At 39.1% G+C, this 15,502-nt stretch overlaps 1 protein-coding gene across 2 annotated transcripts in view; it reads left to right on the top strand.

The window, feature by feature from the left end:
- Positions 1–15,502, top strand: part of ERO1B (endoplasmic reticulum oxidoreductase 1 beta) — a 103,254-nt gene that overhangs the window by 10,290 nt on the left and 77,462 nt on the right. For both annotated transcript variants that reach the window (XM_032242279.1, XM_032242278.1), the window contains exon 2: positions 3,252–3,371. In XM_032242279.1, the coding sequence (XP_032098170.1) occupies positions 3,252–3,371 (120 nt within the window). The remainder of the gene's footprint in view (positions 1–3,251; positions 3,372–15,502) is intronic.

Consider the following 15,502-nt stretch of genomic DNA (forward strand, 5'->3'; position numbering starts at 1 on the left):
GGCCTTCGTAAGGAATTTTGTAACTACACTCATCTCACCTGAATAATCCAGTATAGTTTTCCCACCTCAAGAGCCTTAAACTTGATCACATCTTTCAAGTCCCCCTTGCCATGCAAAAATAATATGTTTGCATATTTCAGGAATTAGGGACATTTTGGGGGTGGGTATTCTGTCTAGTGTATGCATCAAGAGTAGAATGAATAAATTATGACATTCTAATAAAACGTAACACTTGCAACAGGGAAAATGAATGAGGTACTGCAAACCCTCATCATCGTAGATAGATGTCATAATAAAATGTTAGCAAAAGAAGCAGATTATAGAAAAAGTCACGCATTAGAGTCCATTAATATTAAAGTTCAAAAACGGGAAAAAACCTCAAGTGTATTGTTTAGGGATGCATTACCAGAAAAAGAAAAGCTGATAAGAAAAACAAGATTTATTTCTACCATTAGGGAGAAGGAGGTAGATGTGATTAAGGAGGACCTTAAAGGTCCTACTACCAGTAGGTAGTATTTTTTTTTCTAAGATTCAGGGGGTACATGTGCAGGTTTGTTACATGGGTGTAGGCGGATTTTCAGCTCTTGTTTCCCCCTCTCCTGCTCACCTTTTAGGATCCCCAGTGTTTGTTATTTTCATCTTTATGTTCATGTATATTCGTTGTTAGCTGCCGCTTATAAGTGAGAATATACAATGTTTGATTTTCCGGTTTTGCATTAATTCACTTAGGATAATGGCCTCCAGCTGCACCCATGTTACTGCAAAGGACATGATTTCATTCTTTTTTATGGCTACTTAGTATTCCATGGTCTACTTGGACTACAGTTTCTTTATTCCATCCACTGTTGGTGGGCACTTGACTACGTGATGATTACATGACTTCGCTGCTGTGAATAGTGCGTTCAAGTGCAGGTGTCTTTGGTATCATGATTTCCTTGGGTAGATAGTGGGATTGCTGGGTCAAATGATGGTTCTGCTTTTAGTTCTTTGATAAATCTCCATATTGTTTTTCAAAGGGGTTGAACTAATTTACATTCCCACTAACAGTGTGTAAGCATTCCCTTTTTTCCACATCCTTGCCAAGATCTGTTTTTTGTTTTACTTTTTGATAATACTGGCAGTATTTAAACAGTTTTTGGTGATGCACAGGTTTCTGTATCAGGAGTCTATAAAGGTTACAAATATATACGTGGCAATTTTGCATACCCTAACCCATCCCTTACCACAATTAAAATGTTTTAAAGAAGTAAAATATGGTGCTTTATAATCTACAAGTCAGCAATTTAAGAAAAATTTGTAAGAACAATCCCTAGATAAAATATTTTTAAAACCTGGAAAGCTTTTTGGTTTGTGTTTTTTTTTCCTATTGTTATTTAGGGGCTAGCATTTGAAGTCTTTACAGATATATTTCATGCTGGAGGAAAAAGAAAGAAAAAAACAGAATTTGAAGTCTTATAGATAGTGAGAGCAACGGAATGAAATTTGTGAGTTAGTGACCTAGTGAGTGGGACAGCAAAGTATATATAACTCTAGAGCCAGAATTCTTGATAATGATCACTTATCTCAAGATAATGTAGCCCTAACTCTGTTGAAGGAAGTTTGGAGACACATTTATAGTCCTAGGGTGAGAGAATGAGAATGAAACAGCTTGCAAGGACTGGTTTCCATTTTCTGATACTTGCATATATTGCTCCTATGGACCACATAAATTAACAGGCTGAGCCCCATTTTTTGTTTTTTGAAAATTTTAGCTATAAGTTCATATGCAGTTGCAAGAAATAACAGAGAAATCCCATATACTGTTTATTTATCCCAATGGTAACATCTTGTAAACATGTAGCACAGTGTTGTAACTAGGATATTGACAGTGATTGAATCTACTGATCCTATTCAGAGCCTCTCAGTATTACTTGTTTTGTTTGTGCGTGTATGTATTAGTTCCATACAATTTTATCACACATACAGGTTCATGTATTCACCATCACGGTCAAAATACTGAACAGTTTCATCACCACAAATATTCCTCCTGTTGCCCTTTTATAACCACACTATTTCCTTCCTACCCTACCTGCTCCACCTTCCATCTCCTACCCCAGTCGTTAATCCCTGGAAACCAATAATATGCTTTCCATTTCTAAATTTTTTTTTTAATTTAAAAAGTGTTCTGTAAATGGAATTATATAATATGTAACCTTTTGGCTTGGCTTTTTCATTCAGGATAATTCTTGGAAGATAAATCCAGGTCGTGCATATCAGCCAGTGAGTTCCATTTTTAAATTAGCTGAAGAATGCTTTGTGGAATTTGGGGACTCTAAATTCACTTTGTAAATACCAATTTCCTTCTTGGATTAGTGGATAAGATAATAGATTTTAAAGTCTGATAGATTGGGAATAAGTTCCATTTCTCCTTTGGAAAAATTACTTTAAGGCTGCTAAACCTTTTTATTTATTTATTTATTTATTTATTTGAGACAAAGTCTCGCTCTGTTGCCCAGGCTGCAGTACAATGGTGCAATCTTGGCTTACTGCAACCTCCGCCTCCCAGGTTCAAGCAATTCTCCTGCATCAGCCTCCTGAATAGCTGGGACTACAGGCACGTACCACCATGTCTGGCTAATTTTTGTATTTTTAGTAGAGACAGGGTTTCACCATGTTTGTCAGGCTGGTCTTGAACTCCTGACCTCAAGTGATCCACCCACCTCAGACTCCCAAAGTGCTGGAATTACAGGTGTGAGCCACCGCACCCAGCCAAGGCTGCTAAACCTTAATTTTCCTATTTGTAATATGAAGGTAATAATACCTCATTGATGGAATACTTTTGAAGAGTAAATGAGGTAACATAAAGCTCTTAATACTGTGTCTATCACATAAGTGTTCTGTAAATGTCAACCTAAAGGAAAGAGGTGAAAGAGATGGTAGTAACAGCAATGTTACTACCATCTGTAACTTCTAGGTTAGTTTGGGAAGATAGTGCTTTCATATTGCAATGGCTACTTGGATTTCATATATGTTTAGGTAGAGGAGGAGAATTCAGTACTATTGAAGCACTTAAAAAAAAATGTTTTTTCAAATGGGTATAGCTAATCTTTCTCTGTTTTTTATTTTATCGACCACAGTAAAAAGTAAGTTGACTGCATTAATGTTATATCTTAATAAGCAAATACCAGCTAACTTGAATGAATATATTTTTATATGATAGTATAGATTTGTTAAGGTTAAAACATCAGTAATTTTGATATTTTAAATTCTAGGTCACTGGAGTTCTGGATGATTGCTTGTGTGATATTGACAGCATCGATAACTTCAATACCTACAAAATCTTCCCCAAAATAAAAAAATTGCAAGAGCGAGACTATTTTCGTTATTACAAGGTAAGGTTGTAATTTTTTATTCCATTGATATTAAACGTTTCTGATCCTTTTGAAAACCCATTTCAGTTCCTCTCAGCACCCTGTGTCTATCTTTCATCATTTGAATTTATTATGTATTACAATGAAAATCTGTCAATCCTTTTAAACAATACGAATCTTAGCCCCCTTCCTTTGTTTGAGGAGTTTCTCATTTTTCAGCTTTGGTTTTGAGACAGAGACTCCTCTTTCTACAGAAGCTGAAAATGCCACAGACTCCTTTATAACATAGCTCTGCCATCTGGACACACCTACTCAGCCTTTGAGTCGTGCTGATGGCAGTGTGCCAGCACTGTTAGCAGTACAAAGTACTGCAGCAGCACCTTTGTTGGACCTCTTTCTGAGAGGGCTGGCAAAACAGGCTGAGGCTTCAAGTAGACCACTACACGTAGTAATGCTCCAGAATTGGTTCTAGTAATAGTCTGCTGTAGACCTTTACAAAACAACCAGTGATAGTTTAAAGATAGCAGCAATCTTTAAATATGGCAGTAAGGCAATATTCAAAAGAACAGTGTTTGACATTTTAGAACAACATTTTATTTTTTATTCTTACTATTTTTGAGACAGTCTCGCTTTGTCGCCCAGGCTGGAGTGCAGTGGCACGATCTCAGCTCACTGCAACCTCCGCCTCCTGGGTTCAAGTGATTCATCTGCCTCAGCCTTCTGAGTAGCTGGGATTATAGGCACCCACCACCACACCCAGCTAGTTTTTGTGTTTTTAATAGAGATGGGGTTTCGTCATGTTGGCCAGGCTGGTTTTAAACTCCTGACCTCAGATGTATCCACTTGCCTCGGCCTCCCAAAGTGCTAGGATTACAGGCATAAGCCACTGCGCATGTCCTAAATATATATATTTTATTATTTAATAATATATATATGTTTTTGTTTTAGAGATAGGGTCTTGCCATGTTTGCCAAGACTGATCTTGAATTCCTGGCCTCAACTGATCTATACAAATAAATACATATTTTATTTTTGTTTTCTAGGTATAAGTCAGCTAAATTAAATATTTTTGAGGATAAAAAAAAATTTTAGTATCTTGTGCAGAAAGATAACAAATAAGAGAATTAAAGATTTGGGAACACATCCCTCTTTCCTGTCAGCACCAGGAATATCCAAAAAAGGTGATGAATGTTTCTCCTCTATACAAAATCCTTTAGGAATGCATATTTGATGAATTTATTTCAAAGAGTAATCTATACCTAAATAAACTATTGAGTGTCTATTATTTTAGGCATTTTACATACAAATAAGACAGATGCTTCTTTAAATTTCCCCCACTTAATTTATAAATCTAAGTGCATTTGTAGCTGCTTTCTCTTGCTGCTTTTCTACCATTACGTTGAACTATATGAAATTTTTACTTTTATGTTTCATAAATGGTTGAATATGCCAGTTTTATATGGTTCAATGTAATACAGCGGAGGAAGCGTTTCTTGCATCAAAGACCGTCTCTTCACAAGAGGTCCAGTTCACATCTCTACATAATGTCATGTCCCTCAGTCTTTCACTCTCTTTACTCTGTGATTGTGGCTTCTGTTTCTTTATCCCTAGCAGGCTTGATCAGTAGTGGTACTCAAATATTTGAATATTGGAATGAATATCTCATTTAATCTTCACACTACAATATTCTCAGTATTAGGAACATTTTTCAAATGAAGAAGTCATAGTTTAGGTATCCCAGATAGGGTATTTTTGTTGGCTAACAAATAAAACAGAAGTTTTATTAAGAAAAGATATGGAGTAGCTAACAAAATTGAAAGATAAGATGAGGAAGCTTACTTCAGAAAAGGTAAAACTAAAGCTGGAACTAATGAGCATTCTCTTTAAGGAATCACTGGAATTTTGTATCAAATTAACTATTTTTCTATATTCTGCAAACTTTATGCCAAGAGTTATGTTTCTGTCTAGGTAGGGTCAGAATATGTGACCCCCTGGACCAAAAGAAGGAAGGACATTTTGGTCGCCAGTCTCATTTGCATGAATAAAAGTGGAGTCATTGTTTCCCAAAGGAAAATTAGGGAGGGACTATTACAAAAGAAGGAAAAATGGAAGTTGGATAGGCAAAAATGGCAATTTGGCTCTTGGCTGCTTGGCTACTCAACATACAGTCTCATTCTTCCTCTTACACATGTGGCTTAGAAATGTTCTGATCAACACAGTGAAATGTTTCCATAGGAAACCAAAATGTCCTCATACCCTCTCACAGCGGAGGGTTAATGCCATGATCTAGTTAATGCATTCAGCTCTGACTTTAGGATATTTGGGTGATATCCACTCCTCTTTTTGTTGTGTCAACTTATGAAATAAATGAAAAGGAATATACTCTACCCAATATACTCTGCCTACAACAGTGGCAAAAAAGGAAAGCTTTAAAAAGAAAAAGCTAAGAGAGGAGGTTAATTTTTTTATTATTACTATATTTGAGACAGTCTCGCTCTGTCACCCAGACCGGAGTGCTGTGGTGCAGTCTTGGTTCACTGCAACCTCAGCCTCCTGGATTCAAGCGATTCTCTTGCCTCAGCCTCCTGAGTAGCTGGGATTACAGGCCCACACCACCATACCTGGCTAATTTTTATATTTTTAGTAGATACGGGGTTTCACCATGTTGACCAGGCTGTCCAGAACTCCTGACCTCAGGTCATCCACCCACCTCGGGCTCCCAAACTGTTGGAATTACAGGCGTGAACCACCACACCTGGCCAAAAAGCGGTTAATTTTAAACGCATATCACATACACACTTATTATTCAGCAAGCAAGGAATACAGGTGTAAGTAATGTTATGCCTTTATACAGTTGGGCAGTTAGCTGCTGTAGCTGGTATTTCTACCTTCTCTTTTCTATTTCTCAGTCCATTCCTTTATGTACTAAATGTTTATTGAATGATTAATTTGTATCAGGTACTGTGGATACAGTAGTGAATAAGACGAAACTTTTGCTCTGATAAGAGCAACAAACAATAATTAAGCAATAAAATATGATTACAGATGTTATAAGGTAAGTTTTATGGAGAAAAGTAAAGTAGGAGGGAATGAATATTGGGGAATTGGAGGGTCAGGGAGGTAGGTAGCCCTACGTTAAAGAAGGTAGTTGGGAAAATAAGGTATTTATGCTAACTTGACATTTGAGCAAAGTCCTACCTAGTATGAAAGAGCCATGTGAAGGTTTGGGGAGAAAACATTCCAGGGAAAAGATGTAGAATACCAAGTAAAAGGTCTTGAGATAGGATTAAGTTTGGTGTGTTGAATAGGCAGAAAGCTGGCATAGCTGGAGGAAAGTGAGTAAGTGAATGAGAAGGGAGAGCTGGAAAAATAGATAGGGACCAGATTAAAAAAACAGTAGGGTTTTGACAATGTAAGGATGCTGGATTTTATTTTAAGCAGGATAAGAAACTTCTGAAGGGATTTTTGTGCAAAAAAGACTGTATCAGAGTTAGTTGTCCCCATTTGGGGTGAGAGGTCTAGGCCTTTATATCCATACATCAGTTGGTCAGTGGATGAAGGCCAATAGGAAATGGGGATCCAATCTTGGGTAAGGTGGCTCTTTTTAACTGAGGTTGTCTACCTGCAACATTTCCACAGCTGGGCTAATTATAACCCCTTTATTCTTGAAGCGTGATCTGAGTAACATGTTACAGTGTCTACAGTCTACTCCTTGCACTATGGACTTCTGTTGCAGAATAAAAAATTAGCTTTAAATTTAGCAGCTTAAAACAGCGGGGCCAGGCACGGTAGCTCACTCCTGTAATCCCAACACTTTGGGAGGCCAAGGCTGGTGGATCATTTGAGGTCTCTTCAAGACTAACCTGGCCAACATGGTGAAACCCCATCTCTACTAAAAATACAAAAAAATTAGCCAGACAGTAGTGGCGTGCACTTGTAATCCCAACTACTCAGGAGGCTGAGGCAGGAGCATCGCTTGAGCCTGGGACGCAGAGGTTATAGTGAGCTGAGATCATGCCACTGCACTCCAGCCTGGGCGACAGAGTGAGACCCTGTCTCAAAAAAAAAAAAAAAGGCAGACTGAAAAGATACCATTTGAGGAAGACCTAAAGGGTGTGAGAAAGCAAGCAATGATGTGGATATCTGGGGAAAGAGCATTGTAGGCAGAAGTAACAGCGAAGCCTCCTGTTTGAGGAAGAACAAGGAGGTGAGGTCAGTGAACACAGGAAGGAGAGCAAGGGGATCATGTAAGGCATTATAGCTATTGTGAGATGAGTCGGAGGATTTTGAGCTTTTTAAAAATTTTTTTTTTTTTTTTTTTTTTTTTTTTGAGATAGTCTCACTCAGCCACCCAGGCTGGAGTGCAGTGGTACAGTCTTGGTTCACTGAAACCGCCGCCTCCTGGATTCAAACAATTCTCCTGCCTCAGCCTCCCACGGACCTGGGATTACAGGCATGCACCACCACACCTGGCTTATTTCTGTATTTTTAGTAGAAAAGGGGTTTCACCATGTTGGCCCGGCTAGTCTCGAACTCCTGACCTCGTGGTCCACCTGCCTCTGCCTCCCAAAGTGCTGGGGTTTCAGGCGTGAGCCGCTGCACCTGACCAATTTTGAGCATTTTTAAAAGGATTACTCTGGTTGTTATGTTGAAAATAAACCATATGTGTATAAGGACTAGGTAAGGAGAACATTAAAAGGCAATGGCAGGTCAGGTGCTGTGGCTCTTACCTGTAATCCTAGCACTTTGGGAGGCCGAGGCGGGTGTATTATCTGAAGTCAGGAGTTCAAGACCAGCCTGGCCAACACGGTGAGATCCTCTCTCTACTAAAAATACAAAAATTAGCGGGGTATGGTGGCGCATGCCTATAATCCCAGCTTTGGGAGGCTGAGGCAGGAGAATTGCTTGAACCTTGGAGATGGAGGTTGCAGTGAGCCGAGATCACACCACTGCACTCCAGCCTGGGTGACAGAGCAAGACTCAAAGGGCAATGGCAATGATCCAGGAGAGAGAATAAGGTGGGGGGCGGGTGGCTTGGACCATGGCTGTAACAATGGAAGTCATAAAGTGTTGAATTCTGAGTATTTTATTTTTAAAATAATTATTTATTTTTAATTATGTAATTGTATAGATTTTGAGGATATAATGTGACATTTCGATCTATGTTTAAATTGTAGAGTCACTCTACATTAACATATTTATCTCACGAACTTATTTTTGGTGATATGTTAAAAATCTTTTAGCAGTTTTGAAATATAAAACAATATTAACTGTGATCACCATGCAGTACATTAGATCACTGAAACTTATTCCTTCAGTCTGAAGACTTTGTAGTCAAATCAACATCTTCTCTTTCTTGACATCACACCTTCTCCCCACCAGCTTCTGTTAACCACTTTTCTACTGTTTCTGAGAAATAGATGTTTTAGATTCCACACATAAGTGAAATCGTATAGTATTTGTCTTTCTGTGCCTAGCTGATTTCACTTTGCATCATGTCCTCCAGTCCCATTCATGTTGTTGCAAATGACAGAATTTCCTTATTTATTTATTTATTTATTTGAGATGAAGTCTTGCTGTGTTGTCCAGGCAAGAGTGCAGTGGAGTGACCTTGGCTCACTGCAACCTCTACCTCCTAGGTTCAAGTGATTCTCCCACCTCAGCCTCCCGAGTAGCTGGGACTACAGGCTTCTATCACCATACCTGGCTAATTTTTGTATTTTTAATAGAGATGGGGTTTTGCCATGTTGGCCAGGCTGGTCTCTAACTCCTGACCTCAGGTGATCCACCTACCTTGGCCTCCCAAAGTGCTGGGGTTACAGGTGTGAGCCACTGCACCCGACTGAATTCCCCTCTTTTTAAAGGCTGTATAACATTCTGTTATGTATATATGTCACATTTTCTTTATCCATTCATCTGCTGATGGACCCTTAGGTTGCTTCCATATCTTAGCTATTGTGAACAGTGCTGAAATGAACATGGGAATGTAGATATCTTTTAAACACACTGATTTCAATTCCTTTAAATTCTCAGAAGGGTTTGCTGGCTCCTGTGGTAATTCTGTTTTTAGTTGTTTTAGAGACCACCATAGTTTTTTTTTTCTAAAATGTCTGTACTGATTTATATTCCCATCAATAATTTACAAGGGTTCCTTTTTCTCCACATCCTTGTAAACATTTGTTATCATTCATCTTTTTGATAGTAGCGATTCTAACAGGTGTGAGGTGATATCTCACCATGGTTTTAATTTACCTCTCCCTGATGATTAGAAATGTTGAGTATTTTTTCGTATATCCATAGGCAATTCTCATCTCTTCTTTTGTGAAATGTCTGTTCAGATCCTTTCCCCTTTTTTTTTTTCTTTTTTTTTTTTTGAGTCGGAGTTTCGCTCTTGTTACCGAGGCTGGAGTGCAATGGCGCAATCTTGGCTCACCGCAACCTCCGCCTCCTGGGTTCAGGCAATTCTCCTGCCTCAGCCTCCTGAGTAGCTGGGATTACAGGCACGCACCACCATGCCCAGCTAATTTTTTGTATTTTTAGTAGAGACGGGGTTTCACCATTTTGACCAGGATGGTCTCGATCTCTTGACCTCGTGATCCACCTGCCTCGGCCTCCCAAAGTGCTGGGATTACAGGTGTGAGCCACCGCACCCGGCCCCTTTCCCCTTTTTTAAATCAAGTTACTTGTGTTCTCCCTATTGAGTTGTTTGACTTCCTTATACATTTTGGATATTAGTCCCTTATCAGATGTATGGCTTGCAAATATTCTCTCACAATCCATGGAGTGTCTGTTTACTCTTTTGATTGTTCCGTTTGCTGTGCAGAAGTGTTTCATTTTGATGTAATCCCATTTGTCTGTTTTTTGCTTTTCCTGCCTGTGCTTTTGGAGTCCTATCCCAGAAATCATTGCTCAGACATGGCAATGCTGAGGAGCTCTCTCACTATATTTTCTGCTAATCGCTTTATAATGTCAGATCTCACATTTAAGTCTTTATCCATTTTGAATTGATTTTTGTATGAGATAAGGATCCAGCTTCATTCCTGTGAACATGGATATCTAGTTTTCTCAACACTTTATTAAAGAGTCTATCCTTTCCCTGTTGTGTGTTCTTAACACTTTTGTCAGAAATCAGTTGATCATACATACTTGGGATTCTTAGGTTTACTTCTGGGCTTCTAAGTTGTTCCATTGGTTGATGTGTCTATTTTTATGCCAGTATCATGCTGTTGTGATTACAGTAGCTTTATAATATATTTTGAAATCAGGGCATGTGATGACTCCACCTTTGGTCTTTTTGCTTGTGATTGCTTTGGCTATTCAGGGTCTTTTCTAGTTCCATACAAATTTTAGGATTGTTAGTTTTTCTTTCTTTCTTTTTTTGAGACAGGGTCTTGCTCTATTGCCTGGGCTGGAGTGCAGTGGCATAATCATAGCTCACTGTAACCTTGAAAACTTTGTACTGACCTCAACTGATCCTCCTACCTCTGCTTCCTAAAGTGCTGGGATTACAGATGTGAGCTGCTGTGCCTGGCTGGATTGTTTTTTATATATCTGTAAAGAAATGATATAAGAATTTAGACAGGAATTGCATTGAGTCTGTAGATCACTTTGGGTAGTATGGACATTTTAACCATTTAATTCTTCCAATCAGTGAATATGGGATATCTTTCCACTTATTTGTGTCTTCAGTTTCTTTCATTAGTGTTTTAGTTTTTAGTGTGTAGATCTTTCACCTCCTTGGTTAAAGTTACAACTATTTTATTTCTTGATGTTATTTTATATATGATTGTTTTCTCAATGTTTTTTGATTGTTCATTTTTAGTGTACAGAAATGCTATGGACTTTGGTATGTTGACATTATAACCCACAACTTTGTAGAATTTGTTTATGACCAGTTTATTACTACATTTTTTGGTAGAGTCTTTAAAGTTTTCTCTCTGAGTTCATGTCATCAGCAAATAGACATTGTCATTTCTTTTTCTATATGGATGTCTTTTATTTATTTTTCTTGCCTTATTACTCTGACTAGAACTTCCAGTACTGTGTTGAATAAAAGTGGCGAGAATGAGCATTCTTGTCTTGTTTCTAATCTTAGAGGAAAACCTTTTCATTTTTCACTATTGAGTATGATGTTAGTTGTGGGTTTGTCATATGTGACCTTTATTATGGTGGGTACATTTCCTCTATACCTTATTTTTGGGGGAATTTTTTTTTTTTAAATCATGAATGGATGTTGAATTTTGTCATATGCTTTTTATGCATCTATCAAAATAACCATGTGGTTTTTGTCTTTAATTTTATTAATGTGTATCATTTTTATTGCCTTATGTATGTTGAACTATCCTTATATCTCTGGGATAAATCTCCCTTGATGGTGGGAAATGATCTTTTTAATATGCTGGTGGATTTGGTTCACTAATATTTTATTGAGAATTTTTGCATTTTTGTTCATCAGGGATATTGGCCTGTAGTTTCCTTTTTTTGTATTGTCCTTGTCTGGGTCCAATATCAGGGTAAATGCTGGCTTTTTAAAATGAGTTTGGAAGTATTACCTTCTCTTTAATTTTTTTTGAAAAGTTTAAGGACTGGTATTTATGTTTGGTAGAATTCAGCAGTGAAGCCATGAGATCCTGTCTTCTTCCCCGCCCCCCCTCACCCCTCCAGAGTCTTGTTCTGGGCTGGAGTACAGTGGTGCCTCCTTGGCTCATTGCAGCCTCTGTCTCCCGGGTTCAGGTGATGCTCCTGCCTCAGCCTCCTGAGTAGCTGGGATTACAGGCCTGCGCCACCACACTCAGTTAATTTTTGTATTTTTAGTAGAGAACAGGGTTTTGCCGTATTGTCCAGGCTGGTCTCAAACTCCTGACCTGACTCAGGTGATCTACCTGCCTTTTCCTGCCAAAGTGCTGGGTTTACTGGTCTGTCTTTGATAAGTACTTTTTATTGACTCAATCTCCTTAATTATTATTGGCCTATTCAGATTTTCATTTACTTACTCAAGCTTTGGCAGCCTGCGTGTTTTTGGAATTTATTCATGTCTTCTAGGTTATGCAATTTATTAGAATATAGTTGTGGTGAGCAGTAGACTTTTTCTTTGATATTAGTTGTAATGTCTCCTCTTTAATTCTGATTTTGTTTGCATATTCTCTTTGTTAGTCTTGCTAAAGCTTTGTCTGTTTGATCTTTTTAAAAAAAACCTTTGGTTTCATTGATTACTGATTTCTAGTTTCGTGTTATTGTGATCAGAAAAGATACTTAGTATGATTTCAGTGTTCTTAAATTTGTTAAGACTTGTTTTGTGGCCTAACATATCTATCCTGGAGAATGTTCCATATGCACTGAGATGAATGTATATTCTGTTACTGTTATATGGAATATTCTATAAATATCTGGTAGGGCCATTTGGGCTAAAGTGTAGTTTAAGTCCAGTGTTTCTTCATTTTTTTTTTCTGTCTAGATAATCTAATGTTGAAAGTGGAATATTGAAGTCTTATTGTATTGCAGTCTATCTCTTCAGAGCTATTAATATTTGCTTTATATATTTACATTTTCTGAAGTTGGGTGCATGCATATTTAGTGTTTGTAACTTCTTGATAAATTGACCCCTTCATCATTTGTAATGATCTTTGTCTCTTTTTACAACTTAGAGTCTATTTTGCCTGACATATGGATAGCTGCCCCCAAATTTAAAGTATAATAATGAAAAAAAGAGAGAGAGATTGTAGGATTTTATCTCTAGAGCACATGGAGGCAGCAGGCATGAGAAGTGCTGTTTCTATTCGTGCTGGCAGAGGCCTCCAACCTCTTTCCAGGGAGAGATTTCAGGGCTGGGACTGTGTCTGGAGCAAGCCAGGAAAGGAGGTACAGAGAGTGCTCACTCTCCTGTTCAAGCAAGAAGTCTCAGATGTACATACATTGTAGGGTTAACCTTTTGGTCTGGAGTTCCCTGAAGCAAGCTAGAGGAGAAGACACTGGGAATATCCCCTTCTCTTTCTAGTCACGGAGAGGTCCCACTGCCTCCTTCTAAAGAGAAATTGGAGAAACAGCTCAGGAGCAAACCAGGGAAGAAAGCACAGAGAGTGCTGTTCCTCCTGTTCTTACTGGCCGAGGCCTCCAGCCTCTTTCCAAGGAGAGTGTGTGTAGCCGGCATGATTGCCTGAAGTAAGCCGGGGAAGAAGGCACACAGAGTGCTCTTCCTTCTGTGTAGGCTCAAGGAGGTTTATTCTTTATTTGCTACATAGGTTCCTAGATTCTAGCTTGTCAGAGGCCAGAGCCTCAGGGATTACTGGAAAAGCTGCCAAGATTTTAGCTTGAGGAACTAGAATAATGGAGTTGCTGTTTACCCAGATGGTGAGAATCACTGGAAGGAGGGGTGCAGTTTTGGATATGTTAATTTTGAGGTAACTATGAATGCCCTGTCCAGGAAGAGATAATCCAGGAAGCAGGTGGATATACAGGCCAGAAGCTCAAGGGAGGTGTCCAGGCTGAGAACTTGCAGTCCCCAAATGTGCCATGCCGTTTTAAGGTTCTTTGTCTATGCACATCCTGCCCTGCTGCCTATAAATCTCTCGCAAACACTTCTAGTCATACCCATTTTGCATATTACCAAAAGTCAGAGTTGATCACCCTCTCCTCTGTGTGGCTAGTCTACCTATCTTTGCCTTCTTTTCTGTAATATAGATATTGTTTACTTAACCATATTAATTAGGTGTCTACTATGTATTTTATGCACTGTTCTAAGCACTAAGATAATGCAAAATTCTGATCCTCATGCTGGTGGGAGGTACAGACAATAAATAAGCAGATAACAGTTAGTGATAAGTGCCATAAAATAATATAAAATAGCACGTTGGGGTAAAGGTTGCATACTGAGCACTGCTTTAGCAAGCCTGGTCAGGAATGGTCTCTCTGCTGAGAGGCTTGAATGAGGTGAAAGAGTGAGCAGACATAAGATCTGTAGTAACGGTAATACAGGCAGAGAGGACAGCCGGTACAAAGACCTTGAGGCCGAGATGGTGGCTCACACCTGTACTCTGAACACTTTGGGAGTCGGAGGTGGGTGGATCGTTTGAGCCCAGGAATTCCAGGCCAACCTGGGAAACAGGAGACCTCATCTCTACTTAAAAATTAGCCAGGCATGATGGTACATCTGTGGTCCCAGCTACTTGGGAGACTGAGGTAGGAAGATCGCTTGAGCCCAGGAGTTTGAGGCTGCAGTGAGCCAGGATCGTGCCACCGCACTCCAGCCTGGGTGACAGAGCAAGACTCTGTCTCAAAGAAAAACAAGATAAAGACCTTGAGGCATAGGGAGCGTGGTATGTTCCCAGCAAGGCCAGTGTGGCCAGAGGAGCATGATAGAAGAGGTCAGAGAGGTAGGCCAGAGGCCATGTTATGGACGGCATTGTGGAACTTGCTGCAGAGTTTATATACTCTAAGAAGTGACGGGAAGCCACGGGAAGGTTTTTGAGGAAGGATTGATATGATATGATCTGTTTTAAATCGATAACGGTAGTTGCTGTATGGAAATAGAAGTAGGAGCAGGGAGACTATTGTGATAGTAGAGGCAAGAGGTAGGTGGTGAAAAGTGGAAAATGAATTGTTTGATGGGGAACAAGAAAAGGGAGGAGAGGGAATCAAACCTAGATTTTGGCATGGGCAATCTGTGAGTCCTACTGAATTACTGTCTTCCTATAATGTGTAGGATATGAAAATCTAGAGTTTTTACTATGGTTAAAACATCCTGCATGATCTGTCCCTTGTTTACCTCCATCCTCATTCTTTGCCACCCTCCCTCTTCTACACTAAACGTCAGCCCAGCTGGTATTTTTTTAGTTCACACAACTGTCCAGGCTTTTTATTGCCTTATCCAAATGCACACTTCCTCCGTCCTAAAATATTACCGCCTCAGAGGCCTTCATCCACCACAACAACTGTTATAGTACTCTGGATTTTCTTTGTAGCACTGACCACAACTTGTAATAAACGTGCAAATATTTAATTTGTTTCCTTCAATAGATTTTTAAGTTCCAGAGGGAGAGGGGAGTTCTTTTTCTGCCCATTTTTACCCCAGAGCCTATCCAGTGCCTGACACATAGTGGATGCTCAGTTCTTATTTGTTGAATAAATGGGTGCATGAGAGAACTCTTGTTAATAAG

The sequence above is a fragment of the Sapajus apella genome, unplaced genomic scaffold (genome assembly GCF_009761245.1).
Source record: "Sapajus apella isolate SASKATOON/1434 unplaced genomic scaffold, GSC_monkey_1.0 scaffold49, whole genome shotgun sequence".
NCBI lineage: Eukaryota > Metazoa > Chordata > Mammalia > Primates > Cebidae > Sapajus > Sapajus apella.